Source organism: Lutra lutra, chromosome 11, assembly GCF_902655055.1.
Source record: "Lutra lutra chromosome 11, mLutLut1.2, whole genome shotgun sequence".
Taxonomy (NCBI): Eukaryota; Metazoa; Chordata; class Mammalia; order Carnivora; family Mustelidae; genus Lutra; species Lutra lutra.
In genome coordinates, this window is record NC_062288.1 from 89,175,381 (window position 1) to 89,201,124 (window position 25,744).

General features: G+C 40.9%; 1 protein-coding gene across 9 annotated transcripts in view; it reads left to right on the forward strand.

Moving 5' to 3' along the window:
* Positions 1-25,744, forward strand: part of EXOC4 (exocyst complex component 4) — a 755,957-nt gene that overhangs the window by 30,164 nt on the left and 700,049 nt on the right. For 8 of the 9 annotated variants that reach the window (XM_047694108.1, XM_047694110.1, XM_047694114.1 and 5 more), the window contains exons 1-2: positions 530-665; positions 24,635-24,824. In XM_047694108.1, coding sequence (XP_047550064.1) covers positions 580-665; positions 24,635-24,824 — 276 coding nt within the window. In that variant the 5' untranslated portion in view covers positions 530-579. Of the gene's footprint in view, positions 1-529; positions 666-24,634; positions 24,825-25,744 lie in introns of those variants that run through there. The other variant, XM_047694109.1, reaches the window with a different exon arrangement.

Below are 25,744 nucleotides of genomic sequence, written 5' to 3' on the forward strand. Positions count from 1 at the left end.
CGATGGGGGACTCCATCCCAGGACCCTGAGATCAAGACCTGAGCCGAAGGCAGAAGCTTAACCCACTGAGCCACCCAGGCGCCCCTAAGTATTAAACTGTTTTTTAAACCACAGGTGTTTAAAGTCAAATTTTGCTTATAGACGCACACCCGCCCCCATGTAAAAACACACCCCTATATACTCTTCTTGTCATTGTAAGATAAATTTTATTAAAAACATGATAAAATTCTTTAAAAAAAAGGAAACTGGAAAACAAAACAAAACCAAACCCAGACCAGATCAGAATAAATACAAATCAGTCATTAAGAGACTTCACCAAGTTGCCACTGGTTTAGTCTTCCTGCGCTCCCAGGAACCACGGAAAGAAACTACAATTCCCAGAGTGCTTAGAGCGAATGCGAGACCGTGAAACTTGCTTCCTCAGTCCCACCTCCTTAGTTCAGCGATTGGACTGTCCAGTTTCCCCGTCTCCGAACTTCTCTTCTTCCATTGGTTACTCCCCAGCGAGGTCAATTACAGAATATACGTTCGCTTGGTCCGTTCTTACCCACCGGTTCCCCTCCTCCGCCCGGTACCAAGATGGCGGCAGAAGCGGCTGGTGGGAAATACAGAAGCACAGTCAGCAAAAGCAAAGACCCCTCGGGGCTGCTCATCTCTGTGATCAGGTGAGGGAGGCAGGAGGCAGGGTCGGGGGACAGGGGGCAGCGGGCAGCGGCTCGACCTCCGCTTTGGAAGGGAGAAGGGTTAGCTGGGTTCCACCCTGCCGACCCCTCCCCCTTCCTCCTTGCCTCCCCCCAGCCCCCTCCCAAGGACCCCCGCAGTTCCCCGGTTTTCTCTGGGGTTGGGCTAAAGGGAGGAGCCTCGCCTCGCTGTCTTGTCTTTAGGACCTGAGCTTTCCATTAGGGTCCGTGGGCCCTAGAAGCACGCTGTTTGGGGCTTGGCAGAGAAAGCCAGGTGTGTTCATTTATTCACACAGCGTTTATTTATGGATTGCCTTCAGCAGCGCTCACTTGGGGAAGGCGCCTTGTTTCCTGGATTTCTGGGTGGAAGGCCCTGAAGTCCGGAGGTTACTGTCACGAGTTGCAGATTGTGTTCTCACACTTCGGTCACCTCCAACCACCTGTGAATGGCCACAGCCTCCAATACAAGAGCCTGTAGTGAGCTTGCAGAAGGGCTGTGGGTTGGAAGGCGTACAGTCGTTTTCCATTTTTATTTTGCCTTCCTGTCCCGGTCTGTTCCTTCAAAACAAAACAAATTTCGGGTTATCCTCTATGCACGTTATTTTCCCAGAATATGCGTGGTGGGAGTGAGAGTGGTGGACCTTTTAGGGGCTCCTTTTTTAAAAATGTGAAATAAAGTAAGGGTGGGGAATCCTTTCGGACATCATTAAGGATGATACAGGAAGCGATTACAACAACCTGAATAAAATGTATTATAACACGTTTTTCCATTGTTGACATTTGAATGTCAACTCGGGAATTTTTCATCAAGTAAACCCCCGCCCCATGCTAAACTTCTAGTTGAGTTCTAGGAGGGCCCCCGCAATGTCCTGATGATTTAAAAAAAAAAAAAAATAAGCCTCAAAAACAGTACCTGGTAGTTAGGGTTTGAATATAAGAATAGATTGAATTTTAAAATAGTCTAACACTCCTGGACTGATAAAGATCCATCTCATGGGTGTTTTTTAGGGGCTTCTAATTTAAGATTATGAAATTATTACTTTTTTTTTTTTTTTTTTTTTTTAAGATAAGAATTGTTCTCTGTGTGGAAATGCTTCATAAACTTGGTGGGCCATGCAAAGGGAGCCCTGGTCTAGTGTGGACCCACATTCTTGTGACGGGACAGGCAGTGTAGATGTTTGTTTCGTGATACTGAAACTCCAGCTAGAGTATGGAGAGATGGTAGCATACCATCTTAATCCTTTGTGGAGTTCTAATATATGAATTTATTTGGATTCTTTTTTGAACTTCTTTATTTTTTCTGCCTTATAGTCAACATTCACTTACATGATGTATTTAGTGTCAGTTTGTACTATGGTGCCTGGGAGTTAATACATACTTTATAAATATTTGTTGAGCAATTGAGTGAATTCTCTGTGTTTAGCAAAGACGAATCAGACATGATGTTACCCTTCAGAGTATAGTTCACTTGAGGGATAAAATATGGAAGTAAAAACTGTGACAGACTAGAAGACTAGAAATAGGAGTGAAATATGGGAATCCAGAAGTAGGAGTGGTCAAGTGTAGTGGGGGTTAGGGAAGATAACAGCGGTATATAAACGTACCATTTCATCTGTGCATTTCTGATTCTGTAGGCTTCACCCATTTCTTTTAAGCTGTGTATCAGTTTTCTTAAATGCCAGTTACATTCATTCTAAATGCCCTACATCCTACATTTGAAAAAAGCATAAATACCAAACTGAAGTGTTTTTTTGTGTGTGTGTGTGTGTGTGTTTTGTTTTTTAAACTGATGCTGATTCAGAAACACATTGCCTTTGGTTATCTGTTCCTTTGTTCTTCAGGGGAACTCTCCCTCTGGATGGGGTGGCATATGATTTTGTGGTTATTCACCCACCTCTTACGCCCATCTATATTACCTTCACATATCATCATGATTTAGGCCTACACAATTTTTATGCTGAATTCTGTTGTGTATTAATGTTGTTCATTTTTCTTCTTTATCCTTGACCACCTCAGACCACTTGCATAATACTTTCGTTACTGTTAACTAGCATAGTATAATGGAGGGTCCAGATCTAACATCCTTGGCAAGTTTAGTAAGAATTAGAGTTCATGGTTACATATGACCTCATTTAAGACTAGTTGTTGTTGCTTCTCAAGTGTTGATGTTTATATTTCAGTATTTCTTTGAGTCACAGGAAAATTGTGGGTTTGGCCTGAGAGTGTTGCCAGCTCTCTCTCTTTGTTGTTTCCTCCCTGATGTGCTTTTTGAACATATGCAATGGTTTAAACTTCGTGAACAGTGGCAGTTAATGAGAGTAGGATGGTAGTAGTCCTTTGGTGTTTGGGTGGGGAGAAGCAGGGGAGAGTACTTCAGAGGAGAATAGACTGGGGAATGTAGTTGCTAAGAGAGTAGATCTTAAAGGTTCTATTACAAGAAAAAGAAATTGTAACTATGTGAGATGGGTGCATGTTAACTAACCTTATTATTGTAATCATTTTGCAATATACATAATATATTAAATCATGTTGTACTCGTTAAAGGACTATGGTGTTATTTACATTACAAAATTTGAGGGGAAAAAATGGGGAATGTATATTTCTTGTTAGTAAATTGTTCTGTTACTCTGAAGTTGCTTTGTCTCTCTGTTCAGTTTGTATTCTTTGTGTTACCCCTTCTTGCAACATTGTATTCATGATTCTTAATTCCTCATGTTAAACTTGGATTACCTCCTCTTCTCCTTAACCTCTTTTCAGATTCTCTCTCAAAGACCAGAGCTTTCCCGAATACATTTTAGGTTCATGTTTATAAAATCTGAGCCTTCTTGAAGATATATTGATACATGTCAGTTCTCTTTTATGTTTCCTTGGACCTGTCACTTTGTCACCAAATAAGTGAGTCAGTGATAATCCTTTGAAAAGTTTGATTAGTTTAGCTTTGTTTATCTTTTTTTTTTTTAAGATTTTATTTATTTATTTGACAGACAGAGATTACAAGTGGGCAGAGAGGCAGGCAGAGAGAGAGGAGGAAGCCGGCTCCCTGCTGAGCAGAGAGCCCGATTCGGGGCTCAATCCCAGAACCCTGGGATCACGACCCGAGCCGAAGGCAGAGGTTTTAACCCACTGAGCCACCCAGGTGCCCCTTTGTTTATCTTTTTATATCACTGAGCTTTTTTTTTTTAATAGTCAATATTAAAACTTCTCCTTTGCTTTTGTTCAGATACGTTAAAAAAGTCATTTCTAGGGGTACCTGGATGGCTCAGTCAGTTAAGTGTCTGACTCTTGGTTTTGGCTCAGGTTGTGACCTCAGGGCTATGAGTCTGTGCTCACAGGAGAATCTTGAGATTCCCTCCCTGCAGCAACCTCCCCCCCCCCCGTCCCCAGCTGCCACCGCTGGTGTACACACATGTGCGTGCGCTCTTTCTCTCAAAAAATCTTTCTAAAAAAGTCATTCCTATACCTTATTATGTACTAGTCTAACACATCATATATATTTAAAGCTATTTCTAGGACTTGAAACAGCATTTTTTAAAAAAAAGATTTTATTTATTTATTTGACAGAGATCACAAGTAGGCAGAGATGCAGGCAGAGAGAGAGAGGGAAGCAGCCTCCCCGCTGAGCAGAGAGCCCGATGCAGGGCTTGATCCCAGGATCCTGAGATCATGACCCAAGCCAAAGGCAAAGGCCTAACCCACTGAGCCACCCAGGCACCCCGAAACAGCATTTATTGCTAGTCATCTTTTAACAGTGGATAAGAAAACAACAGGTGGTTAAGGGTTCAGCCTAAGGACACATTAAGTATATACATGGGAACTAGCCAAATCTCGTCACTCTTTCCATCTGTGGTACCAAATAGTTAAATAATAACTATTTTGCTAGTATGATCATTCATCACTTTCAAGCATTTAAAAATCAAAACATTTTTAAGAAGTCTCGTGTAGAGTAGTGAAAATGTTACATTTTGGTCGATGGGTATTTAAGTACCTTGAGACTCATAAATGAAATTCTTAACCATTTAAAAAGTGTTGAATAAAAATATTTCTGGACAGTCAGATGTTTCAAAGGGTAGACTCCCGGGGTATTGCAGAAGAGGTCCTCAGGCTGGGAAGTGGGGCTTTGATGAGGAGATGGATGGTGCTTGGGACCGAGTCTGTCGGAGGCCACTGCTACCTGCAGCTTTTGGTTTGAAGTCTTGCCGCTGGCCCTTTAAAATGGAACTAATTGGGTGGACAGAGTTGCGATCACCTGCTGATGTAAATTTGGACAGTTTTACACGTGTGCACGCACACGCAGCATTTTCCTACTTTTCTATTGATTTTTCCCTCCTAACCTTTTCTTTGGTGTGAAATCGGAGCAGGCAGCCTTTCTAAATGGGGAATGGGCAAGATGGCATTTTGGAGATGCTGTTTTATTTTTGTGAGTTCTTGTCAGATTTTTAATTGGGAAATGTGTCTACCACTTACTGTTAGGTGATTTGCTTTCCAATTAAATGTTGACTCTCTTCTCTTTATAAGTTGGCCTTTAATAGACCATTTAATTGGGAAGACAAACTTTGGCTGTGACTTTAGGCGACCTTATGGAAACCTCAGAGCAGAGCTTTTGTGGACAGACTCTGGTTACAGATGTCAAGGAGGTTTGAAGGCAGTCGAGGGCTCACGTTTTCATCAACTTTCATGTCTTCACAGAAGTTGGAATTTCAAAAACTTAGAAAATCCTTTATTGTAGACACATGTTAAATTCCCTTCCTCCTCCGAGTGTGTTTTGGTCAGCCCCACTTTTAATTCAAAGCAAGCTTTGTTGAAGGGGTCCAGTCTTTGATCAGGGCTTTGAGCAAATAGCTTTGAGGTCCATGACACAGTTTGTGGCAGAAAGGAACGTGGTCATTCTAGAGCAGAGTCCCCGAAGTTGTGTTAGCTGGTTAGTGTTGTTTCCAGTAACACCTCTTCTCTTCATTTGAGCCTGGCTCATTATGGTTTTTTGGGTTTCCACTCCCTTTGCACCTTGGGACATCTTGGAACTGGGGATGCAATACTGTTGAAAATTACTCCTAGGCTGTCTGGAGACTAAACTCCTTTTTCCTCCTCGAAGTCTTGGGACATGTGACAGCATATGAGGATAGAGGGGCAAAATACCCCCCCCCCCTCTTTTCCTGCTAAACATGAAGAATTAGTATTTTGGGAATCCATGTCTTAGTTTCTAACCCCACGTGTAATTCTTTTTTTTTTTTTTTTAAGATTTTATTTATTTATTTGACAGATCACAAGCAGGCAGAGAGGCAGTCAGAGAGAGAGGAGGAAGCAGGCTCCCTGCTGAGCAGAGAGCCCGATGCGGGGCTCGATCCCAGGACCCTGAGATCATGACCTGAGCTGAAGGCAGCGGCTTAACCCACTGAGCCACCCAGGCGCCCCCCCACGTGTAATTCTTAACATTGGGATTTCCTGAAGGCTTTGAGGCAGAGAGGTGTAATGTTGGGTGATAGGTCAGGTTTTTTTTTAAGCCACTACTTACAGTGGATAGATACGATCATAGTGTTTGGTGGACGTTGAAGTATAGGTAGTAGAAACTTACCCAATTGTGTTACCCATGTACAATTCCCTTGGACCAGATACTTCAGACCACTGTGTCTAGTACATTTGTGAAATGGGATAATAATATGAGCTTTGGTTCTGGGGGAAATTTAAGAGGGTACAGGAGGGGCTAACACAGTTTGGTGTAGAGAACGCTTGCAGGTGTTCATTTCTTCCTTTTCAGGATCTGCTGCTTCTCTGGTTAGAAACTTGATTGTGATGTCCACCAGAGAGCCCCCAGGATATGATGTTAATTTTCTGTTAGGAATAACCTTTCCAGTTTGGCTTGAATGTTTGATTCCATTTGTCAGAATGTTCACTTTGTAACCAAGAAACCTTGTGTAGCTGAATTAAGATGGTAATTATTGATAATTTGAGAGTCAGCCACAGAAGCTAGATTTAAATATATATATGCTTATGTGTGCATGTAAAACATAAAATATAAACAGACATAAAGTATAAAACATTTATTAGATTAAAGAGAGAAAGTTTATAAACCAGCAAATTGAAAGGCCTATGATCTCTCTGCCTACATAACCCTTTTGCCATTAAAATACATAATTTTTAAAATTTAGTTATGTAAGAAAATTCAAGTATTTCAAGAGGAATAAAATAAAAAATGAAGACTTTTTACTCTGTTCATATCCTTCCTGATGTACCTTTGATTCCTTGAGAGGAATAGAAAATTGTATTTAAGTATGCGTGAATGTTGAATGTACAATCTTTAAACCAGAATATACATTCTTTAATATTTAATATTTTAATATATAATACTTAAGAATTTATATACACTTAAGGAATATTCATTAAAATTATATTTTCTTTAAACAAATGGGATCATACAATGTACATTTTTGACCCTTTATTCATTTGCTTGTTTTTCTTTATTTTGGAGATCTTTTCTAGTAACATATACTGATCTATCTCAATCTTTTTAGTGGCTATGTAGCATTCTTCATATGGATACACCATAATCTGTTTGATTAGTGGTCCCTCTCCCATCCCTTTTTTATAACAAACACTTAAGTTGTTTCTTTTTCTTTTCTTTTTTTAAATCTTCTGTTAAAACAGTGAGCATTCATGTACACCAGGGAGTAGACCGGTGGTGTAAAATCATGGCAGTGGCAGAGGAATAGCGACGCCTGAGTATCTTCACATTTTGTATTTTTAGAGAGTCCGAATGTCCTCCAGAAAGATGGTCATTTTCGCTCCCACGAGTGGTGTATTCGCTCACCCGTTTTCCCAAGCCCTGGCCAGAAACTGGATGTTTCTGATGATTGTCTTTATTAAGTCCGTTGTGAGTAAGAGGGGAGTAATTGTCTCCCTGTCATTTAGTTGTGTGTTACAGCTGGATGTATGCGGATATATGGGTGTTGCTAATATTTTCTCCCAGTCTGTGGCTTGTCTTCTTTTCTTGACAGAGTCTTTGCTAGAGCAGAAGTTTGTATTTCTAATGAATCATTAGTGATTTCTGTTACAGGTCATGTCTTTGGCATCGTAATCTAAAAACTCTGTGCCATACCCACGATCATGTAAATTTTCTCCAGTGTTCACTTCTGGGAGTTTCATGTTATGTCTTGTACTTGGCTATCCAGTTCACGTTACCCATTTCAAGTTAATTTTTGTGAGGGAGTAAGATCTGTGTCTAGATTCACTTTTTTGCAGGTGGACGTTCAGTTGTTCAAGCACCATTTACGGAAAAGGTGATTTCTGTTTTCCATTGTTGGACCTTTGTAGGATCTTCAACAACATTCCATGTGTTTTGTTCCCTTCTTGTGCATACTTGTCATTGCCACGTCCCCATTTTTGTGTCACAAAAACTTGTAAAAAAAAAAAAAGTTATTAAAAAGAAAACAAGTCCAACAATCTCATTTCCTAAATATTAACCTATTTTCCTTTTTAAGGTTTTTGTGTGGATCTTGTCTAGGTACTTACAGAAGTTTAATAGTTGTAGTTATAACAACTTTTTTTAGCATAACAGAATTTTTTCATGTTGCTATATATAGTGTTTGGAGTTATAGAAATATTTTTTAAGTGGGAGAATTAAAAATATATAGAAAATTACAAAGAAGAAAATATAAACTCTCATATTCTTTTTACCCAGAATTAAACACTATTAATAACTTCGCTTCCAGTTTTAAAAAATTGACTGTATTGTTATAATTTAAACAGTGTTATAATTCAAAACAATATATTGTTACATATTCAAACAGTGGAAATGCAGGAAGATGGGATTATTCTAGTCACTGTCATTGATATTGGCTGAACCTCATTCCAGACTTTGCTGTGTCTCTGGGTGTGTGTATATGTGTGTACAAAATATCGGATGGATAGATAGAAATTCTTTTATTTCAAACAAAAAATATTTTTAAAATAAATATAGGAGCTTACTCTATATGCTAACTTATTTTTAAGTAATCTCTACTCCCCAATGTGGGGCTCAAACTCACAACCCCAAGATCGAGAGTCGCATGCTCTATTGACTGAGCCAGCCAGGCACCCTTCTCTATGCTAACTTATACGCTGACTTTATTTGTCTCCATTTTTGAGGTATTCATATGTATAGTCAAGTGCACATATATTAAGTATATGGCTTGATGAATTTTTACCTATATAACCACTATCCACATCAAGATAGAGACAAACACTTACAGCATCCATGTCTTTTTTCCAGTTTATTTTTTTGTGCAAGAGTATCCTATTGTTCCAACACCATTCATTAAACAGATTATGCTTGCTTCACTGAATTTCTTTTGGATATCTGTCAAAAATCAGTTGACTCATGTGGGTCTGTTTCTTGATTCTCTAGTCTGTTTCACTCATCTGTTTATCTTTTTTTTTTTTTTTAAATTGTATCTGACAGACAGACAGAGATCACAAGTAGGCAGAGAATCAGACAGAGAGAGAGGAGGAAGCAGGCTCCCCGCTGAGCAGAAAGCCCGAAGTGGGGCTCGATCCTAGGACCCTGGGATCACAACCTGAGCCGAAGGCAGAGGCCTTAACCCACTGAGCCACCCAGGTGCCCCCACTCATCTGTTTATCTTGATGACATTATCACATAGTCTTGATGCTTGCTTTTTTAAGTCTTGAAGACAGTGTATGCTCTCCACCTGTACCCTCCTTTTTTTTTTTCTTTAAAGATTTTATTTATTTACTTGACAGAGATCACAAGTAGGCAGAGAGGCAGGCAGAGAGAGAGGGGGAAGCAGGCTCCCTGCCGAGCAGAGAGCCTGATATGGGACTCAATCCCAGGACCCTGAGATCATGACCTGAGCTAAAGGCAGAGGCTTAACCCATTGAGCCACCCAGGTGCCCCTGAACCCTACTTTTTAAAAGTTATTTTGGATGGGGTGCTCGGCTGACTCAGTTGGTTGAGTGCTCAACTCTGAATTTTGGCTCAGGTCTCGATCTCATCATGGTTGTGAGTTCAGGCCCCTCATTGGGCTCCATGGAGCCTACTTAAAACAAAAGTTATTTTGGGTATTCTAGGTCCTTTGCATTTCAGCATCAATTTTATTTCATTTTATTTTTTTCTCATATCAGTTTTTGAGTTAGCTAGTAAATTTGTACATTAAAACCTTCTGGGATTTTTGGTTGGGATTGCATTGAATGTACAAAGTGACATAGGAAAATTGACATCTTAGTCATGTTGAAACTTCTTTTCCCTGAATAGGTGTATTTTTTCATTTAATTCTTTAATTTTGCTCATCAATTTTTTAAATAGATTTCAGTGTGTAGTTTTACATATTGTCAGATTTATCTAAGTATTTTAGGCACTTCAAGTCCCACACCTCACTGAATGCTGATGTTTTCCCCTCTATTACTGTGTCTTCAAAGCCATCAATCTTCTTTACAATTTCCAATCTGTTGTTAATCCTATGTAATGTATTTTTTATTAGATTATAGTTTTGAGTGCTAGAAGTTTGAGTTGGGTCTTTTAAGAAAAAAAAATCTTTAATAGCTCTCCTTGAACATTCAGTCTTTCCTGTAGCTTCTTGGACTATGAAATACAGGTATTATAATACTTTTAATGTTCTTGTTTACTCATTTTGTCTTCTTATGTCATTTTTGGGTTAGTTTCAGTTGATTAATAACCGCTCCCCCCTTTTTACATACCTTACATATGTTTTGGATACTAGGTATTGTGAATTTCACCTTTTGGGTACTGAGAGCAGATATCTTTGTTTTCTTGTAAATATTCCTGAATTTTGTTCTAGGATTTGGTTAAGTTACTTGGACATTGTGGTCCTTTCAGGTCTTGTTTTAAATTTTGCTCATGGGGACGGAGCTACGTTTGGTTTAGGGCCAGTTTTGTTTCCTTAGTATGACAAAATTCTTTTGAGTACTCCACCCAAAGCTCTGTGAACCCTGAGATTTTCCCCTCTGGCTGTGTGTGATTTCAGGTACTTGTGCCCATTAATCCCTACTGTTGGTTCTTTTCCTGGCCTTGAGTAGTTTTCCTAGGCATGATGATAGTGAGCGGAAGCTTTAAGGGAGCCCTTCTGCAGGATCTCCAGAGTGCTCTGTAGTTCTTTCCATCACCTGCCCTGCAAACTTTGCCTTAATGCTTAAGGTTTTGAAATCAGTTTTTTGTTTTTGGTTTTGGTTTTTTTTGGTTGTTGTTATTTTCAGATGCTAGGGCAAATCCAGTCCCAGTTATTTCATCTAGACCAGAGTGGAAGTCTGTCAGTGCTTCATATTTTGAAAAATACCTTTAAAGATTTTTACTGGTCCGATTTCATCAGTTGCATATGAGCAGATGGAAGAATAAGGTCATCATTTATACAGGTCTGCTGTATAAAGGTACAGCATGAGAATGAACTAGATATCTCGGCCCTAATAGCATTTCAGATTTTGCAGAGTATTTTATTAAACAGCTAAACACTTTCGCTTCATATAGTATTTTTCCAGGAACTTTTCCTTCAGAACTCTGAGAAATGCTTTGGAACTATTTTGCATCTGTTTGTGTATTTCTTTATTATTAAAAATATGGTTTTTTGTTTGTTTGTTTGTTTGCCTTTTTGTTTGTTTGCCTGTGATAGTATTGTTCTTGGTAGCCTGAGCTCTCATAGAGCTGGTAATTGGTTTTCTTTGGGAGGCACAGCATTTAGATTGTTTCTTGTTGGTGGTGGTTTCGTTTTGCTTTTTGTTTTTGCTTGCATTTTTCAGTTTGCAATGGTGAGCTCTGAGCTCTGCTCACTTTGGTCTTCTCCTTCGCAGCTACTTACATTTTTCACTGCTTTCAAGCCATGAAATGAGTTCTGGTCTTTTTAGTAGCCAATCCTTTATGTGTTGGGAATTTTGCCTTGAAAAACATGGGAACTCACCATTTAACAGGAAAGTTCTTGTGTACCATTTGACAGGTAGGAAAACTTAATATTTTAAGTTCCTTAGGAGAACCTTTTTTGACCATATAATTGTTTAAAAAAAATTTTTGTTTTTCAGTTTTTTCGATTTTTATATTTTTATTATGTTCAGTTAGCCAACATATAGTCCGTCACTAGTTTTTGATGTAGTGTCAATGATTCATTAATTGTGTATACAACCCTTGCAAAAAATCAAGTGGCATATAATTCAAGAAGCATTTTTCCATTTAAAATTTGGTGCCTGTCATTGTGCTCAATGTGATGGGGACGTCATTTTATTTTTAAAATATCACTTGATGGGCACCTGGGTGGCTCAGTTGGTTGGGCGACTGCCTTCAGCTCAGGTCATGATCCTGGAGTCCCGGAATTAAGTCCCGCATCAGGCTCCCAGCTCCACGGGGAGTCTGCTTCTCCCTCTGACCTTCTCCTCGCTCATGCTCTCTCTCACTGTCTCTCTCTCTCTCAAATAAATAAATAAAATATTTAAAAAATAAAATAAAATATCACTTGAGAGCTTGCTAGGATTGTAGAATCTTAAAGAGGGGGGAGGCAGCCTCTGTCACCACCTGGCCCAGCTGAGCCGCTCCGCAGTGTAACAGGATTACCAGATGATTTGAATGCAAGTTAGAGTTTGAGTAGCCCATAGGACATAATTTAGTTGGGGAAATAAATCAATTAGCATTAACTTTTTAAAGCTGAGATAATGGTATCCTGGCTATTTTTACAAAAAGATTCTTAATTTAAGTAACAAAACATGAATAAAGAAAAAGACTTTTTTTTAAAATTTTATTTATTTATTTGACAGAGAGATAGAGAGCACAAGTAGGCAGAGTGGCAGGCAGAGGGAGAGGGAGAAGCAGGCTCTCTGCTGAACAGGGAGCCCGATGTGGGACTCGATCCCAGGATGCTGGGATCATGACCTGAGCTGAAGGCAGCCGCTTAACCGACTGAGCTACCCAGGGGCCGCTAAAGAAAAGGACTTTTAAGTCTAGAGAGCAAACAGGTGGTTGCAGGAGCCCGGGTGGGTGGGGAGGCTGGGTGAAAGAGGGGATGGGGATTAAGAGTGCACTTTCCATGATGAGCCCTGAGTCATGCATAAAATTGTTGAATCACTGTATTGGACACCCGGAAATGATGTAACACTATGTATTTATATTGGAATTAAGACTGTTTTCTTTTAAGAGGTACATAGTGAATTATATACTGATAAAAATATCCAAGTCGAGTATTTCCTTCAGAATAACTAGGGGTTCAAGTTAGGGTATAGATGAAACAAGACTGGGGTATGTTGATAATCATTGAAGCTGGGTTATTTGAGGAGTTTCTCAGGTTTTGTACGTGTTTGAAAATTTCCATGAAAATGCACGTGTGTGTTTATGGACTGGGGAGATACAAGGGGGTGGGAATTACAAGCGTCTGTAGATGACTAAATCTAAGAAATAACTACATAATCTCCATGTTTGCCACCCAGCTTCTGCCCTCCTCCCCAGGGCACCTGGCACATGAACATATTAAAGTCTGGATGTCTGCAGTTAAGAAACTTGCTTCAATTTGTGTAATCCAGAATTTCAAGATAACCTAGTACCATGCGGTGCCTACTCTTGTCTTCTAAAATGGGATTTCTGAGGAACTGACCAGAAACTCCACATTAGGAAGTAGCCTACATCTTTAAAGTGACCAAATGCCATACTGTGTTGTAACTGAAACATTCCCCTGGAGATAAAAATTAAGATCACTGTGGAGAAGGCTTGGAGGAGGGTGTGGAGCTTCAAATGGAAGTGGGCAAAGAGGTAGCCTCAGTTAAGAAAGGATAGGGGGTAGATTTAAAATTGACTCTGTCAATCCTGGACTCAGTTTTATGCTGTAGTGAGGCGATTTTTTTTTTTTTTAATTTCTTTTCAGTGTTCCAGAATTCATTGTTTATGCACCACGCCCAGTGCTCCATGCAATACATACCCTCCATAATACCCACCATCAGGCTCATCCAACCCCCACCCCCCTCCCCTCCAAAACCCTCAGTTTGTTTCTCAGAGTCTACAGTCTCTCATGGTTCGTCTCCCCGTCCCATTTCCCCCAACTCACTTCTCTCCATCTCCCCATGTAGTGAAGGTGATTTTACTTAAATTTTAGATAATGGCCTTCTCTGTTGGTTACAAGACTTAGAGCTTTTGGTCCCCAGAAGTATTTTGTATGACTGAGTTAATTGAAATATTGAAAAGCTGCATGTGTTGGGTATAGTAATTGGCCCTAAGTGCTGTCTGAAGCAAGACACCAGTGAATTTTCAATTGACTTTAAAGCAGAAATTGTTTACTGTCACTTGATATTAAGTGAATTTTTGTAGTGAATTAAGAGATGTTGTTTTTATGCATCAGAAAAGTTTTTCAGAGGGACTTGTCATCATGAATCTTTATCAGTTGGGATGGGATTGTCTTGTATTTTGTGGGATCTAATAAGACATAATTAAGAAACAAGCAGTTGCAGTGTATAATTGAATATAATAAAATCGGATTAAAAAGTGTAATATAGATTCAGTTATGCTTTGAGTGAAGCCATATCTTATGTGATTATGTAGTGATACACATCTCAGACATTTAATGTTTGATTCTTTCCATGCAAACTGGAATTATGAGAGTCTCTCTCTTTTTTTTTAATTCATTGGAAGCATTTGTAGATGAATCATCATATACAAAGTGCTCTGCTTAGTAGAATAGGCTTTGAAGATTCTTCTCAACTTGTTAGTGTTTATATTCTTAGCGATCTCTTTTTCTTCTCTTTAGTTTGGATTTATACTCATACCTAGAACTGTCTTTTTTAAAAAAAAAAATTTATTTGAGTAAGAATGGGTGCAGGTGCACATGAGCAGGAGCGGACAGAAGGGGTGGGTGTTAGGGGGCAGACTCCCTGCTGAGCAGGGAGCCAGGACCCTGGGATCATGACCTGAGCCAAAGGTAGACACTTAATGGACTGAGCCACTCAGGTGCCCCAGACCTGTCTTTAGTTCCCCTGCTGACATGTTACTGTCAGGTGTTTCTTAACATTGGCTAGTTCATGCTTTAAAAGAAAAGAAAATCTGACTCTCACACTTTGAAATAAGGGCTAAGGAGATCTGATAATGTAGGATAGTGTAACCTAACCAAAAAAACCAGTTTGGTAAAGAAAATGGAAACATGTCTTCAAAAATCATGTATGCTCTAGACTTTTTGTTTCTGTGCTGGGATCAGTAACAAAAAGGAATATTCTAGAAAGCTCAATAAGCTAATAGTTTTTTTTACTACTTGGAGTGAGGGCCTGAAACTAGTTAACCCTTGTGTATTTGAGTTTTAAAATACTGGTTTTTGCCTTATGATAATGTGTTACAATATTTTGTAAATGAAGAGGACCCCTTGTCTGGTGCTCTTTCCATTATGTGACTAAAAAGATTTATCAGAATTGCCCTAATGAGAGAAGGTGGTGCTGGTTGAGGGGTGTAGGTGCCTGAGGAGTAAAAAGTGCGGGGAGTTGGGGATTTCAGGTAAGAGGCCTATTCTGAGTATTTTCCAGAAAGGGTATCACTGAGATTTGATTCCTATTGTAGATTGAGCTTTGTAGAGCTGTAGTTTCCTGATAACTGATTTTTGGATATGTGGAACCTTACTTGTTATGAATTTTTCTGAGTTGTTTGAAGGGATTTACATTAATTGTTTTGTTAATCTTTATTATTTCTGGAGGAGAGGTCACTGTATACCAACAAGGAATGCCCTTAGTAGATAATTAAGCATATTAACTGTTTTCAGATAGCAGGACTTACTGCTAATTGTTCTGCAGGTGTCACCAAAATTCAGGTGTGTTGCATTAAGTATTTCTTATAGCAGGTTAATTAGTTTAGTTATCTGAGGCTGAATTAGGCAGTTAATTCTTGAGGATTTGTTGAGAATCTGTGTTGCTCTAAGGGGCGTGACCAATAACCTCTGCCTTGAGATTTTAGCCAAGCAAAATACTACTGTGTTTCATAGGGTCATGTATAAGGCTGCTCGAGCTGCCCTAACAAAACACCACAAGCTGGGTGGCTTCAACAGAAATCTCTTTTCTCACAGTTCTGGAGGCTAGAGGTCCAAGATCAAGGTACCAGCAGGGTTGGTTTTTGGCAGGGCCTCGCGTTGGCTTGTAGATGGCCACCTTCTTGCTGTGTCCTCAAATGGCCTTTCCTCTGCGAGTGTGTGGAGACAGAGGGCTCTTTTGTGTCTCTTTTCTCTGCTTCTAAGGACACCAGTTGTATCTCATTCAGGCCGCATCCATATGACCTCCTTTAGAGACTCTAATCTCCAAACAGTCACATTGAGGGTTGCTTCGATATAAATTTGGTAGTGGGAGGACAGTGTGTCTCAATTTAGTCTGTAACAGGTGGTACTCAGGAGACTCTTATTACTTTGTTAAAATACCCTAAAATGCTTCTACAGGGACGGTCTGTCATTACCTATAGGTGATCTCGAGGCTCAGGCTAGAGCCCTGGACAGGTCGTTAATTTTTCACAATTAGTTGGCAACCTTCCTACATGCTTTTCTGGCTTATAATATTTAACAGTCCCTACTAATCCTCTAATACCAAATACTTGTACTGTTGATGCTCTTCAAAGAACTACTCTCTGGTCAGCCTGAACTATCAAAGGGCTTGCTGAGAGGAGGAAATTAATGAAACATGATTTGATCCATTTCATCCTCTCCTTTCCCCAAATTCCATTCTTAGATTAAAATGGATTATTGGAGAAGCTTCATGCTCAGACTGTGTTCAGAGTCACAATCTCTTGGTCTGAGTTGTGTTTTAATGTTCTGTTCTGGAGGGAACTTACAAGAAATGACCACATAAAATTTATTGTTTTTAGAAGGTGGTTGAGGACCTTGTTCACTATATTGTATATTGTCATCCTTACTGTTTTAAGTGAAAGATTTTTTTTTAGAATTTAGGAGTAGCTTAAAGTTTGCTTCCTCAATAGAGGAACTGGAATCCATCTTTTTGATAATGAGAATGACTTAACTGGCGACATTTCCCATTTTGCACGGCTAGAACCTCATGGTCAGGTTGAAGGCTCGTTTCCCATCAACTGTTTCTGCCTCTATGCCCTGCATACCTGAGTTCCACATTGGTATGGCATCGTTTTGTCCTCTGTCTCCTTAACTAGGTCCACGTTCTCATTTGTATTACCTACATTTTCATACAAATGGTCTCCAATCTTTTTTAGAAAGAGGTTGGATAGATGTAAAATGAAACTTGAAATATTGTTGAATATTTGCATTCAGTATTCATTATTAAATACTGGTTGAAAGCTGTGTTTATACACAAACAATGAATCATGGAATACTACATCAAAAACTAATGATGGGGGCGCCTGGGTGGCTCAGTGGGTTAAGCCTCTGCTATTAGCTCAGGTCATGATCTCGGGGTCCTGGGATCGAGCCCCACATCGGGCTCTCTGCTCAGCAGTGAGCCTGCTTCCCCTTCTCTCTGCCTTGCCTCTCTGCCTACTTGTGATCTCTCTCTCTGTTAAATGAATAAAAATAAAATCTTTAAAAAAAAAAAACTTAAGATGTACTGTGTGTTGAGTAACATAATAAAATTAAAGAAAAAAAGAAAGCTGTCATTCTTTTTTTTTTTTAAGTTTTTATTTATTTTTCTTTTATTTCTCTGTACCCAACGTGGGGTTCGAACTCACTACCCCAAGGCCAAGAGTTGTGTGCTCTTCCCATGGAGCCAGCCAGGCGCCCTGAAAGCTGTTATTTGCCTGGGTGCTAAGCCCCAGGTGGCATCAAAGAACACTTAGAGGAAAAGTCCGCAGAGCTGTACCTGATCTGGCTCCCAGCTTCTTCTCTGATCCATAACTGTCCCCTCTCTTGCTTCTCTGAAGCCACACTGACTTCCTTGCCGTTCCTTGTACCTGGAACAAGCCAAATGTACCCTGCCTCAGGGCTAGTGCATCTCCTGTTCTTTCTGGAATCTGTTTCCCCAGAAAGTGCCATCTCTCTCCCCCTCATTTTCTAGAAAGCTCTATTCAAATGCCATCTTTATCTGAGAGGTTTTCTCTGGCCTCCTTGTTTTGTACACTCCCCCTCCTCTACCCAGCCTCTGTTTCTTCCATAGCCGTTTCTTCCCGGCCTGCGTGTGTTGTGTATTTCTCCCGTGTTCCCTGCTTCTCCAGGATGTAAACCTCCTGAGGGGAGGAATTGCTTTCATCCCTGGCTACCTCGCTGGCTGCTTAGCACCTGCCTGCCACGTCCTAGGTGTCTAGGAACTATTGGTTGAATGACTAAATGAACTCAGTAGGGTTGCTGTAACTATTATTTGTCCTTTCTGAGAGATTTTTGAGCAGGCATTTCTTTCTGTGAGATAATTTAATAGCAATTGTTTCTTAAGGCAGAGAACTGCCCTCCCTGACCTCTTCAGAGCCTGCATTTGGCTGCTGCTCATTATTTAGCTTTTCCCGAGCACTTCGAATGTGCCAGGCACCGTTAAGAATATAAAGAAAAGGTCTGACCTCAATTCGTGAATAAATATCTTCAGGAACTTTCGAATGGGGGAGGCTTTGGGCTAACAATATTGTGATGCACTGATGATTTATTTGGTTCCTAATAACGTGTCAGCCCACACATCAGTGGCCCTTGATGTTTTAGCAAGCACGTTCACACACGTTGCCCATCACAACCACTTGGTGAGGCAGGTACTCTTACTATCTTGTCTGCTTGGTGAGAAAAGAGACAGACACAGAAGCTAAGTGACTTGCTCGAGGAGCTCGAAAGTGGCCAGCACCTCATGGTTGACACATGATGAGAGGAGTCGGAAACGTAGGATATATTCCAAACTGGCAGTGTTTTTGCTTTGCGGTTTTTCTGCATCCACTCATTTTGTCTTTGACTGAAGGTTATTGTTTCTCTTGAGGGATGGCTCACCTTGGGGTGGCTAACCTTCTCCTCATAGGTGTGCTTTTTCTTTTATTTGATCTTCCTTTTGTCTTTTTTAAGAGCAATATAGACTTTTGTGTGCCTTCCCCCTGTCTGGACTCCCATTACTCTATTAAGTCCAAAGTGAAGGCAAAATTGCTCCGTAGAAGGAGTCCATGATGGTGACTAGTTATTTTCCTTTCAGAACATTTGACCGGCTAGACTGAAATACAGAAGCTGGTGTTAAAAAAAAAAAAGGAAAGTGAGAAATTCAGTTTCAGATCTGTAGTTACTTACCTCAGGTTTAATGCTTGTGTGGAAGGCTCGCTGGGAGCTGCTGACTGTGAATTCACTAGAACCATGTAGCATGTGTTCCTACTAGGTGCTGTGAACAGTAGCTTAATATGTGCACCGTGGGCCTAATTTTAGCCCATTAGGTAAATAAATTCCTTCCTGGGGACTAATTAGTCATGGCTAGAGATGTAATTCATCATGCCAAATGCCAGAGCTGTCTTTGTGCAAAATTCTTCGTGATCCAGAAATGTCTCTGTGTCTAGCTTAACTAGAATTTAGTGTATGCTTTTAATGTTCCTCTGTGAACTTGGCAATAGTTTGTAAATCTTAATAGTTTGTAAATCTTAAGGTTGTGAGATAGGAATGGAGAAGAAAATCTAGGTGATTCAGTAACATAAAAGCATCTTGGGGTGGCAACTTCAGATCGTTTCTCCCATTCTCATGTCCTTCAGTTCATGCTTCTTGTCCAGACTCAAGACTCTGGGAGCACTTAGCAGGTTTTTTAGTATCGTCTACATCTCTGCCCATCTCCTCTTCTCTTCACATGTGAGCTGTAGCTTGATCAGGAGCCGAAGGCACAAGAAGTAGGAGTTCACAACGGGCATACTGGAAAAGGCATGGGCTGTGAAGTTAGGTATACTTCGCGTCAAGTCCAGTTCCTATCTTAGCTGTGCGTGTGGGTGAAAGTTACCTTCCCTCTCTGTTCTTCTGATTTCATCTCACCAGGCTTTCTGAGGATTATCTTAGCGATGTGTGCAAAATAACCACTGCATTCCCTGGCACATTATGGCCACTACCTAATATCCTTTGCTTCACTTTCCTCTTCCCTTTCTCAAATGTAGGACACAAGGATCGATGTACATTTCTGTATTTAGTTTGAAAATTTCCCAAGTAGATGAGTGAGAGTTGGCTCGTCAGCACTCATTGTCCAGGGGACCTTGGATAATTTTTTGGTGTTGCCAAAATGTAGTTTTAGGCCTGATTATTAAAAATACGGTGCTTGTATTATAGTATATAAAAACCTCTTCCTGTTTGGACTGGTCAGGCCATATTAGGATTTTGTCATATTCACTGGTACTACACAGGATGGGGAAGCTTTTAACGTCAGATGGTTCAGGTTTGAGGCCCGGCTCTGCTACTTAAAAGTTCTGTGCCTCTAATACACAACTCTGTTTCCTATCTGTAATAAGGTGGGGAGGGGGGCTGGTAATGGTACCTACCTCTAGGGTTGTTGTCAGGAATAAGTGAATTATTATGCCTAAATCCACTCAGATGAATGTTGGGCATATAGTAAGTTCTGTGTGAGCATTAGCTGTTTTGGAAGGGAAATCTACAAGGATGGTGGGGCACGTGGGAGCCATGTTGTGGGAGAAATCGTTGAAGCAGTTAGAGATGTTTAATCTGAGTAAGAAGTACCGAGAGCCTTTTACCACTTAAAGAGAAATTGTGTGGAAGAGGGAATAGACTTACATAACCGAAAAAAGGTGGAACTTGGATCAATGGGTAGAAATTATAAAGAGGCTGATTTTATTTTAATGAAAGGTGAGCTGTTGTAATAAGGAGAGCTTTTCAAAACTGCAGTGAATGGCTTTGCGAACTAGTGAGTTTTCCACCTCACAGAGGCTTATTGGAAGACTGGGGAGAGGTTCCTGACCTGGCTGGCGAGGTGAACTTAGATGACAGGTGTTCTCTCTTACCCTGCTCTCAGTTGAGGTGAAGTGACTGGCTCAAAGTAAAATAATTCCACATTGAAATTTGCTGCGTTTTGGTAGCAGACATGAATACTTTTGCCCTAGACTTCTGGTCTACTTTTATGCTGTATCATTCATTTATGGTACAAATATTTATTGTGGGAGACATTGCGCTTCTGGTCTCATTTTGCAGAAAACAAAACAGGCATTGGGGATATCATCTACTATCACCTGACACCACCCAGTCTCTGAAGGAACCCAGGGAATTATGGTTCATTATTGCTGGGAGCCCATTCTCCTTGGGAGTGCTGTTTCTGAAGTTCTTCTGAGCAAGGCGCTGAGAGCCCTTTGTTTTAGACAGTCTCACCAAGGTTGTGTATTTGGATGTTTGGAAGAGAGAGATGATCTCTCTCTGTACAAGAGCAGGCAGGCAGGTCAGGTGTACTGTCCAGTATAAAAGATAGAGTTTTCCCACATTCAGTCACTCTAGTCACTCACAGTGTGTCTGGGCATAAAGTTGGGTCTAGTTGCCTAACCCTCATGGGACTTGGGGCAGGGGTGGTGGCTACTGCAGATATGCCAGTGCCCCGGCTGCCTGCTGTGCTATAACAGAGTCCTTTGTTTCTGACCCACGAGTTTTATGTCTTCTGGCAGCATCCATGAGGCTCTGGCAGGCTAAATTGTTAGCTTGTGAGTAGGATAAAAATGTCAGACTCTCTACAATTCTTGATGTCAGGGAGGAGTAAGGTGAGTCAGAGAGGTTAAATCTCATGCCTAGTGCCAAATGACCTAGCGTTTTGGGGGTGATAGAATTTGAATCTTTGTCTCCAAAGAATGTCCTTTGCATGACGTTGTGGAACACAGCTATCGCCCTTGCTGTCTTGACTGCTACTGCTGTGACAGTGAGAACCAGAAATTGCCACCACCATTCATTGAGTGCTGATGATTTCCCAGGCTTTGTTGGATCTCCTTTAATTCTCACCAGTGGCCCTATGAGGAAGATATTCTTATTCTCTGCATTTTGTAGATGAGCAAAATGAGATGGGGGTGCTTGGGTGGCTCAGGCAGTTGTCTGCCTTCAGCCCAGGTCATGATCTCAGGGCCGTGGGATCGAGCCCTGTATCAGGCTCCCTGCCCATCGGGGAGTCTGCTTCTCCCTCTCTGCTTGTGCTTTCTCTCTCTGTCTCTCTCAAATAAATAAAGAAAATCTTTTAAAAAAATGAGATTTCGCTTATTTGTGGAGCATAAGAAATAACACGGAGGACACGGGGAGATGGAGAGGAGAAGGAAGTTGGGGGAAATTGGAGGGAGAGACGAATCATGAGAGACTGTGGACTCTGAAAAACAATCTGAGGGTTTTGGAGGGGCGGGGGTGGGAGGTTGGGTGGGCCTGGTGGTGGGTATTAAGGAGGGCACGTATTGCACGGAGCACTGGGTGTGGTGCATAAACAATGAATTCTGGAACACTGAAAAGAAATTTAAAAAATTAAAAATAAAATGAGATGCCATGACCAAGGTCATACAGGTACTAAGTGGTGGAGCCAGAATTCAAATTGTAGAGGGAGGATGAAAACAGGACTACTCCTAAGGGCTGTGAGGAGGGTTCAGTGTACAGTCTGTACAGTATGCAGCCCTGGGGGTTTCTGGAAGCTGTGGTAAGCCTCTCTAAATATTTGTGGCTATTATTGTAATTAGTAACCTTGTTGCCTTCCTTTTCTCTAATTAAGGAAAGAAAAAAAACCTTCGGTGGTTTTGTTCTCTATTTCCAACTAAAGGCAAACTGTCATTCAGCCCAGTTTCCATTAAGAGGATGAAATTAAAGGGGCACAAACCTGGCATAGGCTCTTTCCTTATACAAATATTTTCTCTAAAAATGAAAACAGGAGCTAAAACCCCCTATGGACCCAATTTACTTTCTAATCTTCATTTTAGTAACCCTTTCTATTTCATAAATAACTCCTAATGCGGTGGTAATGTGTTACAATGACAGCTGATGCCCGAGAAGGTGTCCTCTCTGGGCCTGACATTTTCTTTAATGGTAATTCTCCTAGTTAATGTAAACAACGTGAAATGTTTGGCATGTTTCCTTGCACAAATGGCGGTGGAGAGGAAATCAAAGCATTGTAAAGTTGGCAAACTGATCTGGTGTAGCTCTGACAAATCCGTGGCTGTTTGCTATTAGAAGGGGAAATCAGAGGTAAATACCTAGGAACTCTTCCCTTGGGGACAGCTGATAAATCGAAGGCATTTTCTGATTGTGCTTTACTTTAGATTACCAGCCTGGAAGGTTTCAGATTTAAAGAGCAAAGTTATGTATCATAGAAACAATAGGAAGGCACGCTTAGCTCCCTGTACCCTAAATATTGCAAGTGATATTGGTAGCTCCATCTTTGAAACCATCTTCCTCTGAGGTTGTCCACTCTGATATATTTTATTAGCCAAATACTTGTGCAGTATTTTCTACCTGAAAGTAATCTTGGAGGTAGGTAGTCTGATAGGATCACCAATTGACAGAGGGGGACACAGGATCTGGCCTGGTAAAGGCCTTCCTTCAAGTCTTGGGGTTCCTGGTGTGTTGCTTTCCAGAGTGCACCGCACAACCCTTAGAGGCTTTGCATTTTCTTTCATTATATTTCTTGTCCTGCCCACTCCCCCTTCTCCACCATTTCCTGCTAGAACTGGTCTCTTGGCATCCCTAACACGTTTATGAAACTCTTTTTAGAGATTAGATTGATGTTGAAGACTGGTCTGCAGAATCTTCCTCTAAATTAAGAAGGAAGTTTTATATATGATGTGGCTCATGAATTAAGATCTCTTGCTCTCAATGACAGTTGGGGGAAAAACTGTTCTACAGTATTTTGCTTGTGAATATCTGGAAATAGATGTGTGATTGATTCACAGATAGACCATCTCTGAAAGCAGCTCTCGTGATGGACTTATAATTGATTGCATCCATCATCGAAAGCCTAAACTACCCCTTCCCTAAATTAAAGATAAATGAAATAAGTGATGCTGAATGTATATAAGCTGACAAATCTGAGGGAATTTAATGAAACTCTAAATGACTGCAGCCAACAGATGAGAGAAGAAGGTTTCTTTGTTACTGATTAGAACACTAAAAAAAAAAAAAAAAAAGAAAAAGAAAAAGTCCAAAAAAGAAAAAGTCCAAAAAAGATAATAAAAGAAAACAAAGATCTGTAGCCCATGTATCAAACTAAGTTATTGAAAGACTTTTAGTAAGTATCTGTCTCGTTCCCTGGTTATTGTCGACTCATATCAGTCTAGTTAGTGCTGTGATGAATAGTAAAAGTCAGGATTTTCTTGTAGTATAGCTTCTGTTATTGCTGTTTTAACGTATTTTAGAATTGATGTGACCTTATTTTCAGGCCTCTGGGGGCTCCGTACCAAATTTAGCTCATTTAAATGAGCTATTTGGAATGCTCCGTTCCTCAGTGTATAAGTAATTTCATCAGTTAGTACACTTTTATATGAAAGACCAACTGAGGGCGACTTAAACTAATGGGCATCTGTTATCCCCCCCTAACGAGAAGTCTCAAAGGAAAGCAACAGTAGGTGTTGGCTGCTTTGGGGGTTCCATGGTATCATGGTAGTCGTTTGGCATTTCTCTTGACTTTCCTTCCATGGTTGTAAGGTGGGTGAAATATTTGAGTATCTTAGCTTTGTTTAGTAATATCCAGTGTCCAGAAAAAAAAAAAAAAAAAACCCAATATCCAACTTCCGGTTAATCTTGCAAGAAAACTGCACCTGGAAGTCTTCAGGTCTCCTTGGCCAGCCTTGGCCCTGAGATGGTGAATGGAATTCCTGGGATTCAGACAAGCAAATCAGAGCCTGCCCAGACTCTTGCAGAGTTCCTGCTGCCCACCATCTGATTAAGACTCGTGTGCCAAGGGAAGAGTGGAGGGAAAGGCTGCTCGGACAGGCAACCCCCAAATCCACTGAGACGGGCTCCCGAAATGTACTAGGAAGGTGGCTTCGGTGTTTTCTTAGTAACTTGTTTCATTTCTTACCCCCGTGGTGAGGGGAATGTGCTCGTGTATTAACTCCTCTCTCTTCCTTTTTTGCTTTTAAATTTGATTGAGCTTGATACAGCCTCTGTCTTCACCAGGACTCTGTCTACCAGCGATGATGTGGAAGACCGAGAGAATGAGAAGGGGCGCCTCGAGGAGGCCTATGAGAAGTGCGACCGGGACCTGGACGAGTTGATTGTGCAGCACTACACGGAATTGACCACAGCCATCCGCACATACCAGAGCATCACGGAGCGCATCACCAACTCCCGAAACAAAATTAAGCAGGTGGGCCTCCTTGTCCTCTTGGGATTGTTGCCCTCCGTTAGGCCAGGGGTCGTAGTGTGTGGAGGCGCCGAGATAGCGGTGACTGGCCCGAGGAGGGACTCATAATGACAGTTTCTGGGAGTTTTGCCATGTCCAGAAAGCCTGGCTGAAGAGGAGCACTGAGGGCATCCTAGAATCGCCTCCTCGCTGTGTCTTATCCTTGGCTTCTGCTGCTGTTTCTCGTCGCATTGTGAAAGGACATGGGGAAGGTGGCCTCCGCGTGAGGACATGAAAGGGGAGCTATTTGAAGACCCAGGGCCTCTTACTATTAGAGGCTCCCATTTCTATGTATCCCGTGTATTTAATAGGCTTCTGTCACACATTGTGTACGTGTATTGCTGTAGCCCTTGAAACATTTTTTGAAATTTGGGCTTTGAGTATGTCCCCTCATTTGAAGTTGGTTGTGACTTCTGTGCACTGATGAGACATTCCGGGTATGATTGTGACAAGGAACCCCAACTTATGAATTACGGAGACATGTATTTATGAATACTGAAATTCTTGAATACCCCTCCTTAGTGGTGACAAGCATGCAGTAATTTCTGTTTTGTCATTTTTCTCTATTTTGCAGCGACTTCTTGTTCATTCTTTGTTTCCTCCTCTCTCTCTTTCTACTTCTTGCCCCTTTCTCTTCCTGCCCACCGCCTTTGGTCGTGGGATCTTCAAAAGCTCCTGGCTCCTGGCTGCCATGTTGTTACTGCCTAAAGGACAAAGTGGGTTCCTCAGGGGTATTTTTTTTATATGGCCAAGGGATGAACCAGCCGTCGGTGACCGTCGTATCAACTCCTTAAATTGCTTTTAGTAGCAGTCTACCCATGGTAACTGCTGCCGCTTAGCACTGCTTCCTTGCCACGCTTGACCGTTCCTCGCTCAACAGATTT